The 16,266-nt window shown below is 52.7% G+C and overlaps 3 protein-coding genes across 4 annotated transcripts in view; 2 read left to right on the top strand and 1 right to left on the bottom strand.

Moving 5' to 3' along the window:
- Window positions 1-10,589, top strand: part of LOC129133590 (CD48 antigen-like) — a 35,725-nt gene extending 25,136 nt beyond the window's left edge. The window contains exon 5 of the transcript XR_013185670.1: window positions 10,574-10,589. The gene's annotated coding sequence lies outside the window, so the exon portion shown is untranslated. The remainder of the gene's footprint in view (window positions 1-10,573) is intronic.
- Window positions 3,367-7,827, top strand: LOC143696244 (SLAM family member 7-like). Of its 2 annotated transcripts, XM_077192065.1 has the most exons (6): window positions 3,367-3,489; window positions 5,093-5,386; window positions 5,542-5,799; window positions 6,072-6,098; window positions 6,641-6,739; window positions 7,145-7,827. In XM_077192065.1, exons 1-6 carry the CDS (start codon window positions 3,402-3,404, stop codon window positions 7,150-7,152), a joined length of 774 nt encoding a protein of 257 aa, XP_077048180.1. In that variant the 5' UTR covers window positions 3,367-3,401; the 3' UTR covers window positions 7,153-7,827. The 2 variants fall into 2 exon arrangements, with proteins under 2 accessions (XP_077048180.1, XP_077048181.1); XM_077192066.1 differs by lacking the exon at window positions 6,072-6,098.
- Window positions 7,698-15,462, bottom strand: LOC129133583 (natural killer cell receptor 2B4-like). The gene is made up of 9 exons (XM_054653215.2): window positions 15,270-15,462; window positions 12,640-12,969; window positions 11,896-12,225; window positions 10,635-10,760; window positions 10,018-10,094; window positions 9,681-9,746; window positions 8,572-8,640; window positions 8,400-8,459; window positions 7,698-8,316 (listed from the first exon to the last, which is right to left on the bottom strand). Exons 1-9 carry the CDS (start codon window positions 15,340-15,342, stop codon window positions 8,257-8,259), a joined length of 1,191 nt encoding a protein of 396 aa, XP_054509190.2. The 5' UTR covers window positions 15,343-15,462; the 3' UTR covers window positions 7,698-8,256.
- Window positions 15,463-16,266: the final 804 nt, after the last annotated feature.

Raw genomic sequence — 16,266 nt, 5'->3', positions numbered from 1 at the left:
TATTATTAATAAGATATACTATATTATTAATAATCTCTACTATATTATTATTATTAAGCCATACTTTGTTATTGTTATTAAGCCATACTATATTATTGTTATTAATCTATACTGTACTGTATTACGAGTACTATACACTAACTAGAAAAACCCGTGACCATTACCAGACAGTCACGACACGGCTTTGACTTAACTGGCCAATCCACCCAAAAAACCATCACCAGAGTCCAGCTAACAGCTCTGTCACTCTTGGTAAACAATCCCCATCACACATTTCCCGTGTGCCAAACAACAGAGGCAGCAAGCAGAGGCAGGAACTGTTTCCTCTTCTCTCTCTCTGAGCTTTGTCACTCCCTTCCCCAGGAAAAATCCTGGCAGAGAGAATTACGTCTCTCTCTGGTGAGAGAATTTCAACACCACTGACTGGAATGTAATTGCCCTTTTCTTCTCGGGAGGTAGGATTAGGGAATGGCAAAGCAGGGCCAGGACTTGAAAACACTATTAAGAAAAAAAATATTTATTTATTTATTTATTTATTCTTTTTCCTATTATTTTTACTTTTCTATTTATTTTTATAGTTTGTTTTTATATTTATTTAACGGCGACTAAAATGAAGGAACACTAACAATTAAAATTCCTCTTCCCCCTACAACTTTTCTTTTCCTACTGCTAATGCAAAGAGACAAAACCTAAAATTTCAGTCAGTTTTTTACCTCTAGAACTGCCTTTCTCCGTTTCACTTTGGGAGAGAAGTCCCTCTGGTTAATGTTGTGGCAACTTCCCCACAAGGAAACCGTTCTCTCGTGGCTCCCTCCAGGAACAGCAGCCGCCCAAGGAAATCTGCAATCAGGAAGTTCCTCCCATTTTCCACGAGATTTTCCCGAGCTGTGTTCGTGGGCCGTGTCAGTTTATGGGGCACTGTCAGAAAGATGAGCTGTCCAAGGCTCTCTTTTTCTCAGGATTTCAGCCCAAAATTAAAGGTCTCAAAATTAAAAAGCTCAAAATTAAAGGTAAAATCCTCACCCCTCCCATCTGGGTGCCAGCTTCCTCTTCACTGACCTCGGTGCCTTCATGTTGCCCCTCTACCCGCCACCATTTTGTGTCTTCATGTTGCCCCTCTACCCGCCAGCATTTTGTGCCTTCATGTTGCCCCTCTACCCGCCAGCATTTTGTGCCTTCATGTTGCCCCTCTACCCGCCACCATTTTGTGCCTTCATGTTGCCCCTCTACCCGCCACCATTTTGTGTCTTCATGTTGCCCCTCTACCCACCACCATTTTGTGTTTTCATGTTGCCCCTCTACCCGCCAGCATTTTGTCCCCCTTCTCTCACTAGAGGGAGAATGGAAACACTGAGAGCATGGACGGGCTCAGCCGCTGGTTTACAAACAACTGAGCCCGCAGAAGAACAAATTGATAAAATACAAGTTTACCCACAGCAATGAAGAAAGCAAGGCCATTAGCATGGAAACTGATGGTACAGACAAAACCAGGGATGTTTGCAGGGAGAGGATGCGTGCCTCAGGGAACAGCAGTGTTTAAACACCACCGTTTCAGTACTTGACATTCACATCTTTGCACGAGTACAATGCAATAAGGTCTTGATTTCTCAAGGGAATGCGAGCACCTGTTTTGGTGTAGCTAAAGATCTATATCACCCCTTTGGTTTAGGGGTAAAAAACTTGAAAACAGTTTGTGGTAATAAAGGAGGTACCGTTACTGTCTAAGACTCAAGAACAATTTGTAATAATTTGTAATAACAATTTTGTAACAACAGTTTGTAATAATAAAGGAGGTACCGTTACTGTCTAAGACTTAGGAACAATTTGTAATAATTTGTAATAACAATTTTGTAACAACAGTTTGTAATAATAAAGGAGGTACCGTTCCTGTCTTTGCACAAGTGTGTGTCCATCTCAGCCGTGACAGCCCGGGCTCTGCAGATGCTCACCTGAGCCTGGCTGGGCTGGGGAGGGCCAGGACTCAGCAGCCAGGCCAGACTAAACCAGGCCAGACTAAACCAAGCCAGACTCAGCAGCCAGGCCAGACTCAACCAAGCCAGACTCAGCCAAGCCAGGCCAGACTCAGCAGCCAGGCCAGACTCAGTTTGGTGAACCCAAAGCTCTTCGCTGAATTGGTGTTTCTGCCTGGTCACAAATTGAAACCACTACAATTGGAGGTGCTTCTATGGATTAATGAGATCCCCCTTTAGATGAGAGATTTTCATGGATATTGGAGATATTTCTATGAACATTCAAGATATTTTTGTCCCTCAAGCCCCCTTAAAGCCACCAGGGGGATTTTAGGGTTTTTTTTCTGATCCCACATCCAGCCTCCAGAGGGTTTTTAGCTCAAATAAGGCAAATAAAGAGAACCCAGAGCCATTTCCTGCCCTTTGCTTCCTGTTCAAATCAACCCCAAATCAGGTGACAGAGGTGACAAAATCAGCCGCTGCATCAGGTACGAAGTGACAAAATTCGGACCCAAAATCAGGGTCCAGTGGTGACAAAAATCCGCCCCAAAATCGGGGGACAAAGTGATGGAAATCAGCCCCAAAATCAGGTGACAGAGGTGACAAAAGGCTCAGGGTGACCTGAAGCCGTGTCCCCATCCCAGGTGTCCCCAAAGTAAGGACAGAGCTCCTTGTGCTGTCACCCGAGGCCGTCAGGGGGAGGTGATGCCACGAGGGATGCAAAAATTGTGGAATTTTGAAATATCCTTCACGGGCTATTAATATCCTGAGCCACGAGTGTGACAAAGAGCCCAAAAATCAAATATTTGAAAATATTAGCAAATGTCCAAACATCTGCGAATATCCAGCCCCTGCACAGACACCCCAAAATCCCACCCTGTGCCTGCAGGCGTTTTCGGCCCGTTCCATGGGGGTTTTAGACGGGATTTTAGGGATCAGTCCTTCCCTGGCCCGGGTGGTTCCATGGATTCCCCATCCCTGGGAGTGCCCAAGGCCAGGCTGGACAGCCTGGGGGTGGTGGGAGCTGTCCCTGCCCACAGGATGAGCTTCAAGGTCCCTTCCCACCCAAACCATTCCACGATTTGGGCTCAGCCTCGCTCCTCAGGGAGGATTGAAGGCCTCAGTCCATGGGTGCCGGTTCCTGAGCCGTGACATCCTCTGGGATAACGCTCTCCAGGCTGGTCCGAGCACCCGAGCCATTTGTCACACTCGGCCACGGTGACACGCTTCGTCCCACCCTCACCTCTCCTTGGGAACGGAGTGGGTTTTTTGTTTAAACACCTGAAATTCGCGTTGAAGTGCTAATTGCCTTTTCTTGATGCGTCATTTTTGTCACAAACCACATCCAAAGCCCTCCCCTCCACCCAGGCACTGAAAAACCACCCAGGCACTTTTCCTCTTCCTCTTTGTGGTGCCCATTTTTGGGTGCTGATGCCCTCAAGTCCTCTCCGTTTCTGGACACCCATGGAGGTGTTTTGGATCCTTCATCTCGCCATCCTCGTGCTCCTCCACCAAACCGGTGAGTGCCGGGTGCTCCTTGTCCCCTGGGAAGGAGAACTTGGGGTGGTTTTGGGGTTTTTGGAGCCGAGGGATGGTTGGGACCAGCAGAGCAGCTCCATGGGGTGGATTTGTGCCCAACATTGGGATCCAGGGCTGCCGTGGAGCTCCTGATGCCATGGAAACCTGCTGGGAGAGGGCTGGGGTCCGTCTCTGGGGTCCATCTCTGCTGTCCATCTCTGGGGTCCATCTCTGTGTCCATCTCTGTGTCCATCTCTGGGTCCATCTCTTGTGTCCATCTCTGTGTCCATCTCTGGTGTCCATCTCTGGTCCAGCCTCTGCTCCAGATGTTCTCCACACACCCTGCTCTGCCTTCAGCTCCTGCTCCTCTCCACGTTGCCTCCCGGTTTTTGGAGGTCTCATCCCGGGGTGTTTCTTGGCTTAAATGAAGGGAATTGGGCAAGGTTCAGCCCCAGCCCTTCCCCACAGCCTCTGGGGGGTTTAGCACATGAACCACCTGGTGGCTGCATTATTCAGTAAATTTCCTGCGAGTTTGTCTTCACCTGCAGCTTTTTCTTGCCACGTGCTCAGAGAGACGCCTCTGTCCGTGTCCCAGAGGTGGCTGAGGCTGAGGGAGCCAGACCCCGACCTCAGGGCTGGGCCAGGATCAGTTCCCTGTTAGAAAAATTGAGAAGGAGAACTCCATTCCCAGTATAAACTGTATAACATGGTGAATTGGAAATGGGAAGTCACGAAAATAGCAAAAACAACTCCTTCCTCCTTGAATTGGTGAGCCAAGGTCACGCTGTGGTCACTGGAGGGAAGGGATGGGTCCAGAGGGATCCTGGACCTTCTCCTGGGCTGCATCCAAAGGAGCGTGGGAGGGTTCTCATCTCTGGAGTGGTGAGATCCCACCTGGAATGCTGAGATCCCACCAGGTCTGGTGCCCCCAACACGAGAAGTTCATGGAGCTGTTGGGGCGAGTCCGCGGTTTCCAGGTTCCCTTCCCGGGGCCACGGGCAGTGCTCAGCCTGGAGGAGCCGTGGTGGAGCTGCCCCACGCAGCCCTGGCAGTGCCCAGGGCCAGGCTGTCTCCAGCTCCTCCTCATTCTCCTTTCCCTCTCAGTTCCTCTCCAGCCTCCCTGGCGCGAGGCTGCTCACGAGGCTGCGGGGGCTCGGCCTGGGGGTGGCCTCGCGCTCTTCCCTCACCCAGGGACCCTTCCATGAGCCCCCCATGAGCCCCCAAACAGCCCCAGCCTGGATGGGCTTCATCCTCTGGGTTGAGCCGCTTCATCCTCTGGGTTCAGCCGCTTCATCCTCTGGGTTCAGCCGCTTCATCCTCTGGGTTCAGCCACTTCGTCCTCTGGGTTCAGCCGCTTCGTCCTCTGGGTTCAGCTGCTTCGTCCTCTGGGTTCAGCCGCTTCATCCTCTGGGTTCAGCCGCTTCATCCCAACTTGATCCCACCTTGATCCCAGCTTTTCATCCCACTTTCATTTCCCCTTTTCTTCCCATCTTCAGCCCATCTTCATCCCGTCTCCAGCCCATGCTCAGCACTCCTTCACCCCACCTTCATCCCACCTCCATCCCACTCCCATCTCATGTTCCCTCCCCATTTTCTCTCCCCAGTGAGCGCCAGTGACCCCAAGAAGGTGATCGGGGTCCTGGGCGGGTCCGTGACCTTCCGCACCCACAACCCAGATGGAAGGACAGCACTCTGGTTTTTTGGGAATGAACCCATAGTGACTGTGGCATTTAAGGATCCTCTTCACGTCATATTTTTCAAAGACAAATTCAAAACCCATTTTGCTGTTTCTGAGAACGGCCTCGCGCTCACCATCTCCCAGCTGAGGATGGAGGATGCCGGGACCTACTCTGTAACCATTGGGAAAAAAAGATTCACCTTCACCCTGCAGGTGTTCAGTAAGTGCTGTTTTGGGGGTGCTTTCGGTGCTGTTTTGGGGGTACTTTCAGTGCTGTTTTGGGGGTGCTTTTGGTGCTGTTTTGGGGGTGCTTTCGGTGCTGTTTTGGGGGGTTTCACACTAAAGGAGAGGTTTGTGACCCCCCTGTGCCCCCAGAGGAGCTGGCAGAGCCCACAGTGACCTGCGAGGCCCAGAACTGCTCGGGCGGGAGCTGCAGCTCCTCCCTGCGCTGCTCCGCGCCCGGCGCCGGCCTCGGGAACGTCTCCTACACCTGGGATCAGCCATGGGCTGAGGGGCCCCTGCTGCCGCTGAACAAATCATCCTGGGACAAGCTGGAGTCACTGACGTGCACGGCCCGGAACCCCGTCAGCAGCAGCAGCGTCACCATCACCAGCCCCGGGGTGCTCTGCGCAGGTGAGAGCCGGGGACAGGCGGGGAAAGGTGGGGTGGGCTGATCCTGATCCCTGAGAGCAGGAAAAGCTGGGATTTGGGGATGGGCTGGGCTGATCCCTGAGAGCAGGAAAAGCTGGGATTTGGGGATGGGCTGGGCTGATCCTGATCCCTGAGAGCCATGGGAACATTGGGATTTGGGCATAGGCTGGGCTGATCCCTCTGTCCGGGGCTCTGGCTCTCCCTGGGATGCAGAGGGAAGCTCTGACCCCTGTCCTGTTCTCTCCCCTCACCAGGAAACTCCACGCACCCTCCCAGCCCAGGTAAGCTGCCAGCCCTGCCCATGTCCAGCCCTGCCCATGTCCAGCCCTGCTCCCGAGTGTCCCTGAGTGTCCCCAAGTGCCCGGGGCAGCTTTTCCATGTCTGTGCCAGGGACAGGACAAGGCGTGGTGGCAACAAACCCAACCCCAAGAAGTTCCACCTCCATTTGAGGACCTCTTCCCACGGAGTGTCACCCTCTGGAGCCACCCCAAACCCACCTGGCCCTGTCCCCATGTCCCCGGCTCTGGGTCACCCTGTCCTGGCAGAGCTGGGAGATCTCCAGAGTTCCTTTCTCACCCAACAACTGTGGGATTTGGAGATTTGGGGATTTGGGGGTTTGGGGATTTGGGGATTCTGGGATTCTCCTGCCGCTGCCTCTCCCAAGCCACTCGTCCTCATCCAGCGCCGCCTCTGCCCTGGCTTGGAGTGAGATCCCCTGGAATGAGGGATCAGGGCGGGATTGGGAATTTGAGGCCAAATCCCCTCTGCCCCAATGCCAGAAAGAGACAGATTTATTTGGGGAGGGATCTTCTTCCATTTCCAGGTGCCCACTCCGGCAGCTGGACCAGGATCGGCGCCGTAGCCGGGGTTGAAATCGCGTCGCTGTTATCGATTTTCCTCGTGTACTACTGCAAATCCAGAGGTGAGCGTGGAAAACCATCCCTGGAGCCCTGGGGAGCAGGAGGTGGGACCCGGGAGGGGGACGGAGCCAGGGTGGGGTGGATTTGGCAGATTTGGGGCTGATTTGGGGCAGATTTGGGTGGATTTGGGGCAGATTTGGGGCAGAGTTGGGGCAGAGTTGGGGCGGATTTGGGGCGGATTTGGGGCGGATTTGGGGCTGAATTGGGGTGGATTTGGGGTGGATTTGGGGCAGATTTGGGGCGGATTTGGGGCTGAATTGGGGTGGATTTGGGGCAGAGTTGGGGCAGATTTGGGGCAGAGTTGGGGCAGAGTTGGGGCAGAGTTGGGGCGGATTTGGGGCGGATTTGGGGCGGATTTGGGGCTGAATTGGGGTGGATTTGGGGTTCTCCTGACTCTGCCTTGACAGGTTTTTAGCTGGGGGAGAGCTGCGGGGTTGGTTCCCTGTGGGGGCGGAGCCAACCCGCTGGCAGGGTCTGAGGAGCCAATCACCGGGCTGGGTTTGTGATTGACACCGCGGAGCGGAGCTGGACACGCCTCTGTGGAAAAGCAGATTTTAGAGAAACCAAGGAAGCCCAAGAAAATCCCTTTTTCCTCTGGCCTGGGGACGGCCCCAGGTTGGCCCGGGACCACCAGGACTGACCACGGGGCCAGTCCAAAATCCAGAGTGACCACAAGGCTGAGAGCATCCGGCCAAAATCCTCACGGCCGGACCTCGCAACCACGGCTATCTCGCAATGGACTTTGTTCGTTTCATGGAAATTAAAACTAAAATTAAAAGCCAGGAAAGAACTGTTTCCCATGGCACGGCAGGAGAGACTCCTCTACCCAAGAGAGATGAAGAAAGATTTTTTTGAGTTTATGAACTGGCTGAAAGTCTCAGGTTTTGTCTCTTTATGTTGTCAGTGGGAAAGAAAAAATGGCGGTGAGGGCGTGGGGAATAAGCAATCCAAACCCAAATATTCTGATTTTCCTATTATTTTATTTTCAACAGTAAATAAAGTATTTTAACAGTAAATAAAAAAAAGTATTTTAACAGTAAATAAAAAAGTATTTTAACAGTAAATAAAGATTTTTTTAATACCTTTTAAAGTTTTGAGCCTTTTTTTGCCCTCCTCCTCCTCCTAGTCCAGATCTCTGAGCAGGAAATGAGCGAACAACTCCAGGGATCACCAGCACCAAACCCACCCCAAAATTGGTGCGTTGGCCAAAAACTCAGATTGGTGAACCCAAACCTCTTCAAGCTCTTCACCAAGAAAATTAAAAAAAAAAAAAAAAAAGAATTCCCAAATTCCCAAATTTCCACACCCTTAAAAACCCCACAGAATTCCCACCCCGGCCCAATCCCAAATCCATCCCTTCCGGAGTTTTCCGTCCCCAAATCTTCGCTCCAAGGCGCAGCTGGGGGTTGAATCTTGGGGAGAAAATCCCCAAATTTCTGGATATTCCAATCCCATGGATCCCAGTGGCCGCTGGAGTTTCCAGGAGGAGAATTCCACGGGGAATGGGAATTCCGGGGTTTCAGGGGCGCTGGTGGCCGGCGGGGTTTGGGAAGCCCAAGCGCCTGTAACCCCCATTATCCTGCAAGGAAACGGATTTGGGGCATTTTGGGGCATTTTGGGGCAGTTTCTGGATCCCAAAAACCCTGATGGATTTTCCATTACCTCCAAGTAGGCGGTGGAGACCAAAGATCGGTTCAGCCTCTTCCTCTTGATGGATGAAGGCTGTGGGGAAAAAGGGGGGGAAATTCCCGTTGGGAAAATTGGGATCCCAGAACCTCGGGGGGACACGGATTTGGTGTCCCCAGGGCTTGGGGACGCTCCAGGACAGCCTCACCCTCCGGTCGAACTGGACCGTGGAGTAAATGGTGAAATTCCCGGGTTCCTCCTGGTGCCTGGGGTGCTCCTGGGGGGAAAAAAGGGTCAGAATGTGCAAAAAATGGGAAATTTTGGGGATAAAAAATAGGAAATTTGGGGGATAAAAAATGGGAAATTTGGGGGTAAAAAATGGGAAATTTTGGGGATAAAAATGGGAAAATTTGGGATAAAAAATGGGAAATTTTGGGGATTAAAAAATGGGAAAAATTTGGGATAAAATATGGGAAATTTGGGGATAAAAAATGGGAAATTTGGGGGATAACAAAAGGGAAATTTTGGGGATTAAAAAAATGGGAAATTTTGGGATAAAAAATGGGAAATTGTGGGATAAAAAACGGGAAATTTTGGGGATACAAATTGGAAATTTTGGGGATTAAAAATGGGAAATTTTGGGGATAAAAATTGGGAAATTTGGGGGATAAATTTGGGGAATTTTGGGGATAAAAAATGGGAAATTTTGGGGATAACAAATGGGAAATTTTAGGGATTAAAAAATGGGAAAAATTTGGGGATAAAAATTGGGAAATTTGGGGGATACAAATTGGGAAATTTTGGGGATTAAAAATGGGAAATTTTGGGGATAAAGAAAGGGAAATTTTGGGATAAAAAATGGGAAATTTTGGGATAAAAAATGGGAAAATTTGGGGATTAAAAATGGGAAATTTTGGGGATAAAGAAAGGGAAATTTTGGGGATTAAAAATGGGAAATTTTGGGGATACAAATTGGAAATTTTGGGGATTAAAAATGGGAAATTGTGGGATAAAAAAATGGGAAATTTGGGGGATAAAAAATGGGAAATTTTGGGGATAAAAAATGGGAAATTTTGGGGATAACAAATGGGAAAATTTGGGGATAAAAAGTGGGAAATTTTGGGGATTTAAAAAATGGGAAATTTTGGGATAAAGAATGGGAAATTTGGGGGATAAAAAATGGGAAAATTTGGGGATAAAAAATGGGAAATTGTGGGATAAAAAAAAGGGAAATTTTGGGGATTAAAAATGGGAAATTTTTAGATTGAAAATGGATCCAGCCTGGGGATCCCTGGGACCCCACGGGGATGACCCTACCAGTGTCCTGGGAGTGACCACGGCGTAGATGGTGGCTCCATCCTGGGTGGCCTCGCCCGTCCTGGCCTGGGGACACAAAAAAAGCCAGGAACGGTTGAAAGGATCAACCTGGGGTTCCCAAAATTCCCACCCGGAGGGGATTTCCCCATGGGGAGAGCAGTCCGGCCATGGAACCGCCCGAGGTTTGGGTTCCCGGTCCCGGGGGTGTCCGAGGAGTGACCGGACGCTGAGTGACCAGGCTGGCCTCAGCCCCAGGGCGGCCTCGGTGACCTCGGGGGGGTTTCCCGACCCCAAAATTCCCAGATTTGGGGCGGGAAGGGTCAATCCCGGCACTCACGGGGTCCTGGCGGGGTTTCTTCTCTCCCACCTCGGCGTAGATGGTCAGCGCCTGCTCCGGGGGCGTTCCGGGGCTCCCTGCGGGGCCAGAATCCCCAAATTGGGGATCCAAGGGTCGGTTTGGGGTCAGAATTCCCAAATTTGGGGTTCCAAGGGTCGGTTTGGGGTCAGAATTCCCAAATTTGGGGTTCCAAGGGTCGGTTTGTGGTCAGAATTCCAAAATTTGGATTCCAAGGGTCAGTTTAGGGTCAGAATCCCCAAACTGGGGTTCCAAGGGTCGGTTTGGGGTCAGAATTCCCAAACTGGGGTTCCAAGGGTCAGTTTGGGGTCAGAATTCCCAAACTGGGGTTCCAAGGGTGGGTTTGGGGTCAGAATCCCCAAACTGGGGTTCCAAGGGTCGGTTTGGGGTCAGAATTCCAAAATTTGGATTCCAAGGGTCAGTTTAGGGTCAGAATTCCCAAACTGGGGTTCCAAGGGTCGGTTTGGGGTCAGAATTCTCAAACTGGGGTTCCAAGCGTCAGTGTGGGCTCAGAACTCCCAGATTTTGGGGTCCCAAGGGTCAGTTTGGGGTCGGACCCCCCCCAAATTTGGGATCGTGCCCCCGCATTCCGGACAAACCTTCCCGGGAATTCTTCCTCCTCTTCCTCCAGCAGCAGCAGAAGCCCCCGAGGAGCAGGGCCAGCCCCACGGCCCCGGCCACGGCCACGGCCAGCAGGGTCCAGTCGCTGAAATTCTCTGGAACGACTGGAAAAGAATCCCAGAATCCTGGAACTGGGCTGGGATTTGGGGGTCTCTTCCCACCCGAAACGTCCCAGGATCCCCCGAATTTTTAAATTGATATTTTTGCCTTATAAGGAATTAAAAATGTGTAAGAAAATTATGGATTAAAGGTATAAAAATACCTTTATGTTTTATATGTAAACAAATACACCTTAAAAATAATATTCAATAAGTATAAATAATAAATAATAATAAATAAGTACAATTACATATATATAGATAAGTACATATATAAAAATACATGTAGATTTTATACAGATGAATGTCCATTTTTTACAGATAAATAAGTATGTTATATGAGAATAAATATGGATTTATATATACAAATAAGTACATTTTATATCTATATAAAGTATATTTATATACAAAAATAAGTATAAATTATTTATACAAATAAATGTACTATATAAATTGGTATATGTTATATATGTAAGTATATCTTTTATATATGAATTGATTTTATGTACATAAGTATCATGAGTATCATATACATATGATGTATGTGATACTTATGTACATCATGTACATAAGTATCACATACAGAAAAATTATGCATATTACACAAAAAAATTAAATTATATAAATAAAATTTATAAATAAATAAAATTAAATATATAAATTAAATATATAAATAAAATTAAAATATATAAATTATATAAATTATATAATTTATGTCTATACACATGATTTTACCTGATATTTTCCAGCAGGTTTTTACCTAATATTTTCCAGCAGATTTTTACCAGATATTTTCCATATTTTTGATTTTTACCTAATATTTGCCAACAGATTTTTACCTAATATTTTCCATATTTTTTATTTTTACTTAATATTTTCCAGATGATTTTTACCTAATATTTTCCGTATTTTTTATTTTTACCTAATATTTTCCAGCAGATTTTTACCTAATATTTTCCATATTTTTTATTTTTACCTAATATTTTCCAGCAGATTTTTACCCAATATTTTCCAGCTAACATTTTCCATATTTTCGATTTTTACCAAATATTTTCCACGACTTTTCCCCCATTTCTGGCCTGGACTGCTCAGCCCCACCGCGGCGGGTCCCTGGCGGCCCCGGGAGCCGCGGGGAGCTCACCTGGGCAGGTGAGGGCGGCGCGGGCCGCGCTCCACCCCGCGGGGTTGCTGACGTTGCAGAGGCAGATTTGGGGTTCCGCGCCCTCGGGGAGGCTCCGGAGCAGCCGGGAGGGGCTCCCCGGGATCTGCCCCGGGATCGGCCCCGGGATCGGCCCCGGGATCTGCCCCGGGATCGGCCCCGGGATCGGCCCCGGGATCGGCCCCGGGCCAGCCCCGGCACAGGCCCAGCTGTAGGAGACGTTCCCGGGGCTGGAGCAGAGCAGGGCCAGGCGGCACCAGCCCCGCTCCCGCTCCAGGATTTGGGATCTCAGCTCCGGCTGCGGGACGGGGTCTGCGGGGACAGCGGGGATGAGAGGGGACACGGGGACACGGAGACAGAGGGACAGGGGGACATGGGGACACAGGGACAGCGGGGCTGAGAGGGGACAGGGAGGACACAGGGACAGAGGGACACGGGGACAGAGGGACAGGGGACACAGGGACACAGAGGGACATGGGGACAGAGGGACAGGGGACAGCGGGGCTGAGAGGGGACAGGGGGACATGGGGACACAGAGGGACAGGGGACACAGGGACAGGGGGGACAGAGGGCCAGGCGGCACCAGCCCCGATCCTGCTCCAGGATTTGGGATTTCAGCTCCGGACAGAGGGACACAGGGACAGAGGGACAGGGGACACAGGGACAGAGGGACACAGGGACACGGGGACACAGGGACACAGAGGGACAGGGGACCCATCCACTCACCCCACACGGACACTCGGAAGCACCAGGCTGAAATCCCTGGGCTGCTCTCAAACTCAGCCCAGTAGAGCCCGTTATCAGCCCTGCGAACCGGGGAGATGCACAGGGAGAGGTTCCCCCGATGGAATTTCACTCTCCCATGGAAAGGACCTTTGGGATAGGAGGCATCTCCATCCCTGGGGGCTGTCAGGATCTTCTGGAACGATCTTGAATTAATTTTCCATTTCCAGTCGATCTCTGTCCAGTTCGGCGGGGTTTGCTCCGGCACCAGGCACAGCGATCCTCCCAGGGTCACGGCGCGGGGCACGGACCCATTTTGGCATTCCGGGTGTCCTGAAGCAGAGCCAGGGCAGCCCTGGGTGAGGCTGAGACCCCAGGAGCGGCTCCAGAGCGTCCCAGAGGGGACGCGGGCACTGCTGGGGCCACCCCTGGGCTGCACCTGCAGCATCCACCGAGGCCGCTCCTGGCCCCAGGGCCCATTTCCCATCCCCATCCCCAAAATTCCGCTCTCTCCGCACCATCCCAAACTGGTTCTGCATCTATGCCCCATCCCATTCCCAAATTTCCCCTCTCTCCCCATTATCCCAGACTGGTCAAGGTCTGCTCCCCATTCCAGGGGTTCCTCTCTCTCCCCGTTATCCCAAACTGGTTCTGTGTCCATTCCCCATCCCATTCCCAAAATTTCCCTTCCCTCCGCATTTTCCCAAACTGGTTCTGTGTCCATTCCCCACCCCAAAATTTCCCTTCTCTCCCCATTATCCCAAACTGGTTCTGCATCCATTCCCCATTCCCAAATCTCCCCTCTCTCCCAATTATCCCAAACTGGTTCTGTGTCCATTCCCCATTCCCAAAATTTCCCTTCTCTCCCCATTATCCCAAACTGGTTCTGTGTCCATTCCCCATTCCCAAATTTCCCCTCTCTCCCAATTATTCCACACTGGTTCTGTGTCCATTCCCCATCCCAAAAGTTCCGTTTTTCTCCCCATTATCCCAAACTGGTCAAGGTCCATTTCTTATCCGAATTTTCCCCTCTTTTCTCAGTTTCCCAGACTGGTCAAGGTCGCTTCCCCTTTCCAGGGGTTCCTCTCTCTCTCCCCATTATCCCAGACCGGTTCTGTGTCCATTCCCCATCCCAAATTTCCATTATCCCGGGCTGCTCAAGGTCCGTTCCCCCTCCCAGGGGTTCCCCTCTCCCCACACCACCCCACGCCCTCCCAGTCCCACGGAATCTCCCCCCCTGCCCCTGTTCCCGTCCATTTTCGGTTTTCTCTCCTCAGAGCAGCCCCGGATGTCGAAGGCCCCCAAAATAAAACCCGCGGAACATCCGGAGGGCCCACGCCGCTTCCTGCGGCCCCGTGTGGTCAGGGCGGCTCTGGGGGCTCCTTTGCACGGCCCAGGCCCCCCAAATGCCCCCAAATGCCCCCGAAATGCCCCCGAAATGGCCCCGAAATGGCCCCGAAATGGCCCCGGAGCCGATCCCACCCATCGCGGGGGTTTCTCTGCATCCAGAGTTTTTCCGGGAGCTGCAGCGGCTCCAGGGCAGAGCTGCAGGTGTGGGGACGCCCCCGGGGGCTCGGGAAATTCGGGAAATGCAGGAGGATCCTTCCCTGGGGCAGCGGGAGCGGGGATCGCTGGTCGGGAAGGGATTTCCCCCGCTCCGGGTGCCAGAATTGCCGCAGGACGCGGGAATTGCCCTTCCCGGCTGCTCCGGGAGCTGAGGGGGTCCCCAGCTCTTCTGAGGGGGCTCAGCCTGCAGATAAAGGGGGGCCAGGGGGGATTTGGGATCGGCCAGGGGGGATTTGGGGTCTGATCCCAGGGAACGGGACAGGACCCGGGCTGGAAATTGGGGAAAATTCCTCCCGCAACGGAGAAAAGGCGGCGGAAGGGGCGCGGGGAGGGTGGGATCCGCACCCCTGGAGGTGTCCGGGGAATCTCTGGAATTCTGGGGCACCGGGCGGGGCTTGGTCCCGGCCCGGTGACCCCGGGGCTCTTTCCCAGCCTCAGAGGTCCTGGGATTCTGCGAATGCTGGAGCTGGCAGGGAAACAACGACGCCAAAGCCGCCAAGGTGGGGCCAGAGGCTGCTCCAGGCGCCTGGAGATGCTCCAGGAACAATCCAGCCCCCAAATCCCGCTGGTTTTCTGCTCCCCACTGCCCAAAATCGCTGCGCTTAGGGGAAAAAAGGCCTTGGGTCACCACCAGCTGCCCCAAAATCCCGGGAGAACGAACGGGGCTGGTTCGGCAGAGGGATCTGAGCTTGGGAGCAGGGAAAAGTCGCAGCTCTGGGCTTCAGAAACTGTCGGGACAGGGAAGTCGCGACTTTCAGGCAAACTCCACATCCGAAACGCTGCCCAGGAAGGGGAACCGGCCCCGCGTCAGGGCCCGGCCCGGCTCGGCTCTCGCCGGCCAAGGGGGGGCTGAGAGAAGCGAGGAGAATCCCCCAAAGCCGCAGCCGCAGCCGCTCTCCATGCCCCGGGCCCCTCTGGCCAGCGCCGCTCCGGCTGCTCCCCGCGATTCCCCAATTCCCCGCGATTCCCCAATTCCCCGCCATTCCCCAATTCCCCGCGATTCCCCAATTCCCCGCGATTCCCCAATTCCCCGCAGCCCCCCCGGGCCCCCCGCGCCCCCTCCTCACCTCGGCTCCCGGCCAGGCCCAGCAGCAGCGCCAGCAGCGCGGGGGGACAGCGGCGACCCCCGCGCGGGGACATCTCGGAGCGGAGCGGGGACCCCTCGGGGCTGCGAGCGCCCGCCGGGGACTTCCTCTGCCCCGGCTCCTTCCTCCTCCTCCTCCTCCTCCTCCTCCTCCGGGGGGGGCTGGCACCCCCGGCCGCCCCTGTGGCAGAGGGGACAAGGACACGTCGGGGCTGCGGCGCTCGCAGCCCCAAAGCTCGGAGGGAATTCCTTTGGATGGCCCCGGCAGGGCAATTTTGGGGTTTTTGGGGGGTTTTGCTTTCCCTTTGCAGCGAGCGCCGGGGACACTTGGGGACATCGCGATGGCTCCGCTGTGCCCAGCTCGGGCAGCCCAGCAGCAGCAGGACCGGGAGCTTTGGGGAGGAATGTCCAACCCCAAAATGCACTTTCCAACCCCAAAATCCCGGCTCCAGCCCCAAAAATCCTCCCCGTTCCAACCCCTAAATCCTCCCGGTTCCAACCCCAAAATCCTCCCGGTTCCAACCCCAAAAATCCTCCTCGTTCCAGCCCCAAAAATCCTCCTCGTTCCAACCCCAAAATCCCTGCTCCTACCCCAAAATCCTCCTCGTTCCAACCCCAAAATCCTCCCGATTCCAGCCCCAAAATCCATCCCGTTCCACCTCCAAAATCCATCTCATTCCAGCCCCAAAATCCTCCTCGTTCCAGCCCCAAAATCCTCCCGGTTCCAGCCCCAAAATCCTCCTCGTTCCAGCCCCAAAATCCTCCTCGTTCCAGCCCCAAAATCCTCCTCGTTCCAACCCCAAAATCCTCCCGGTTCCAGCCCCAAAATCCTCCTCGTTCCAGCCCCAAAATCCTCCTCGTTCCAGCCCCAAAATCCTCCCCGTTCCAGCCCCAAAATCCATCTCATTCCAGCTCCAAAATTCTCATCGTTCCAGCTCCAAAATCCTCCTCGTTCCAGCCCCAAAATCCTCCCCGTTCCA

Source organism: Agelaius phoeniceus, chromosome 31 (assembly GCF_051311805.1).
Source record: "Agelaius phoeniceus isolate bAgePho1 chromosome 31, bAgePho1.hap1, whole genome shotgun sequence".
Lineage (NCBI taxonomy): Eukaryota > Metazoa > Chordata > Aves > Passeriformes > Icteridae > Agelaius > Agelaius phoeniceus.
The sequence above is the reverse complement of the archived record's forward strand: the minus strand, read 5'-3'. Positions and strand labels throughout refer to the sequence as shown.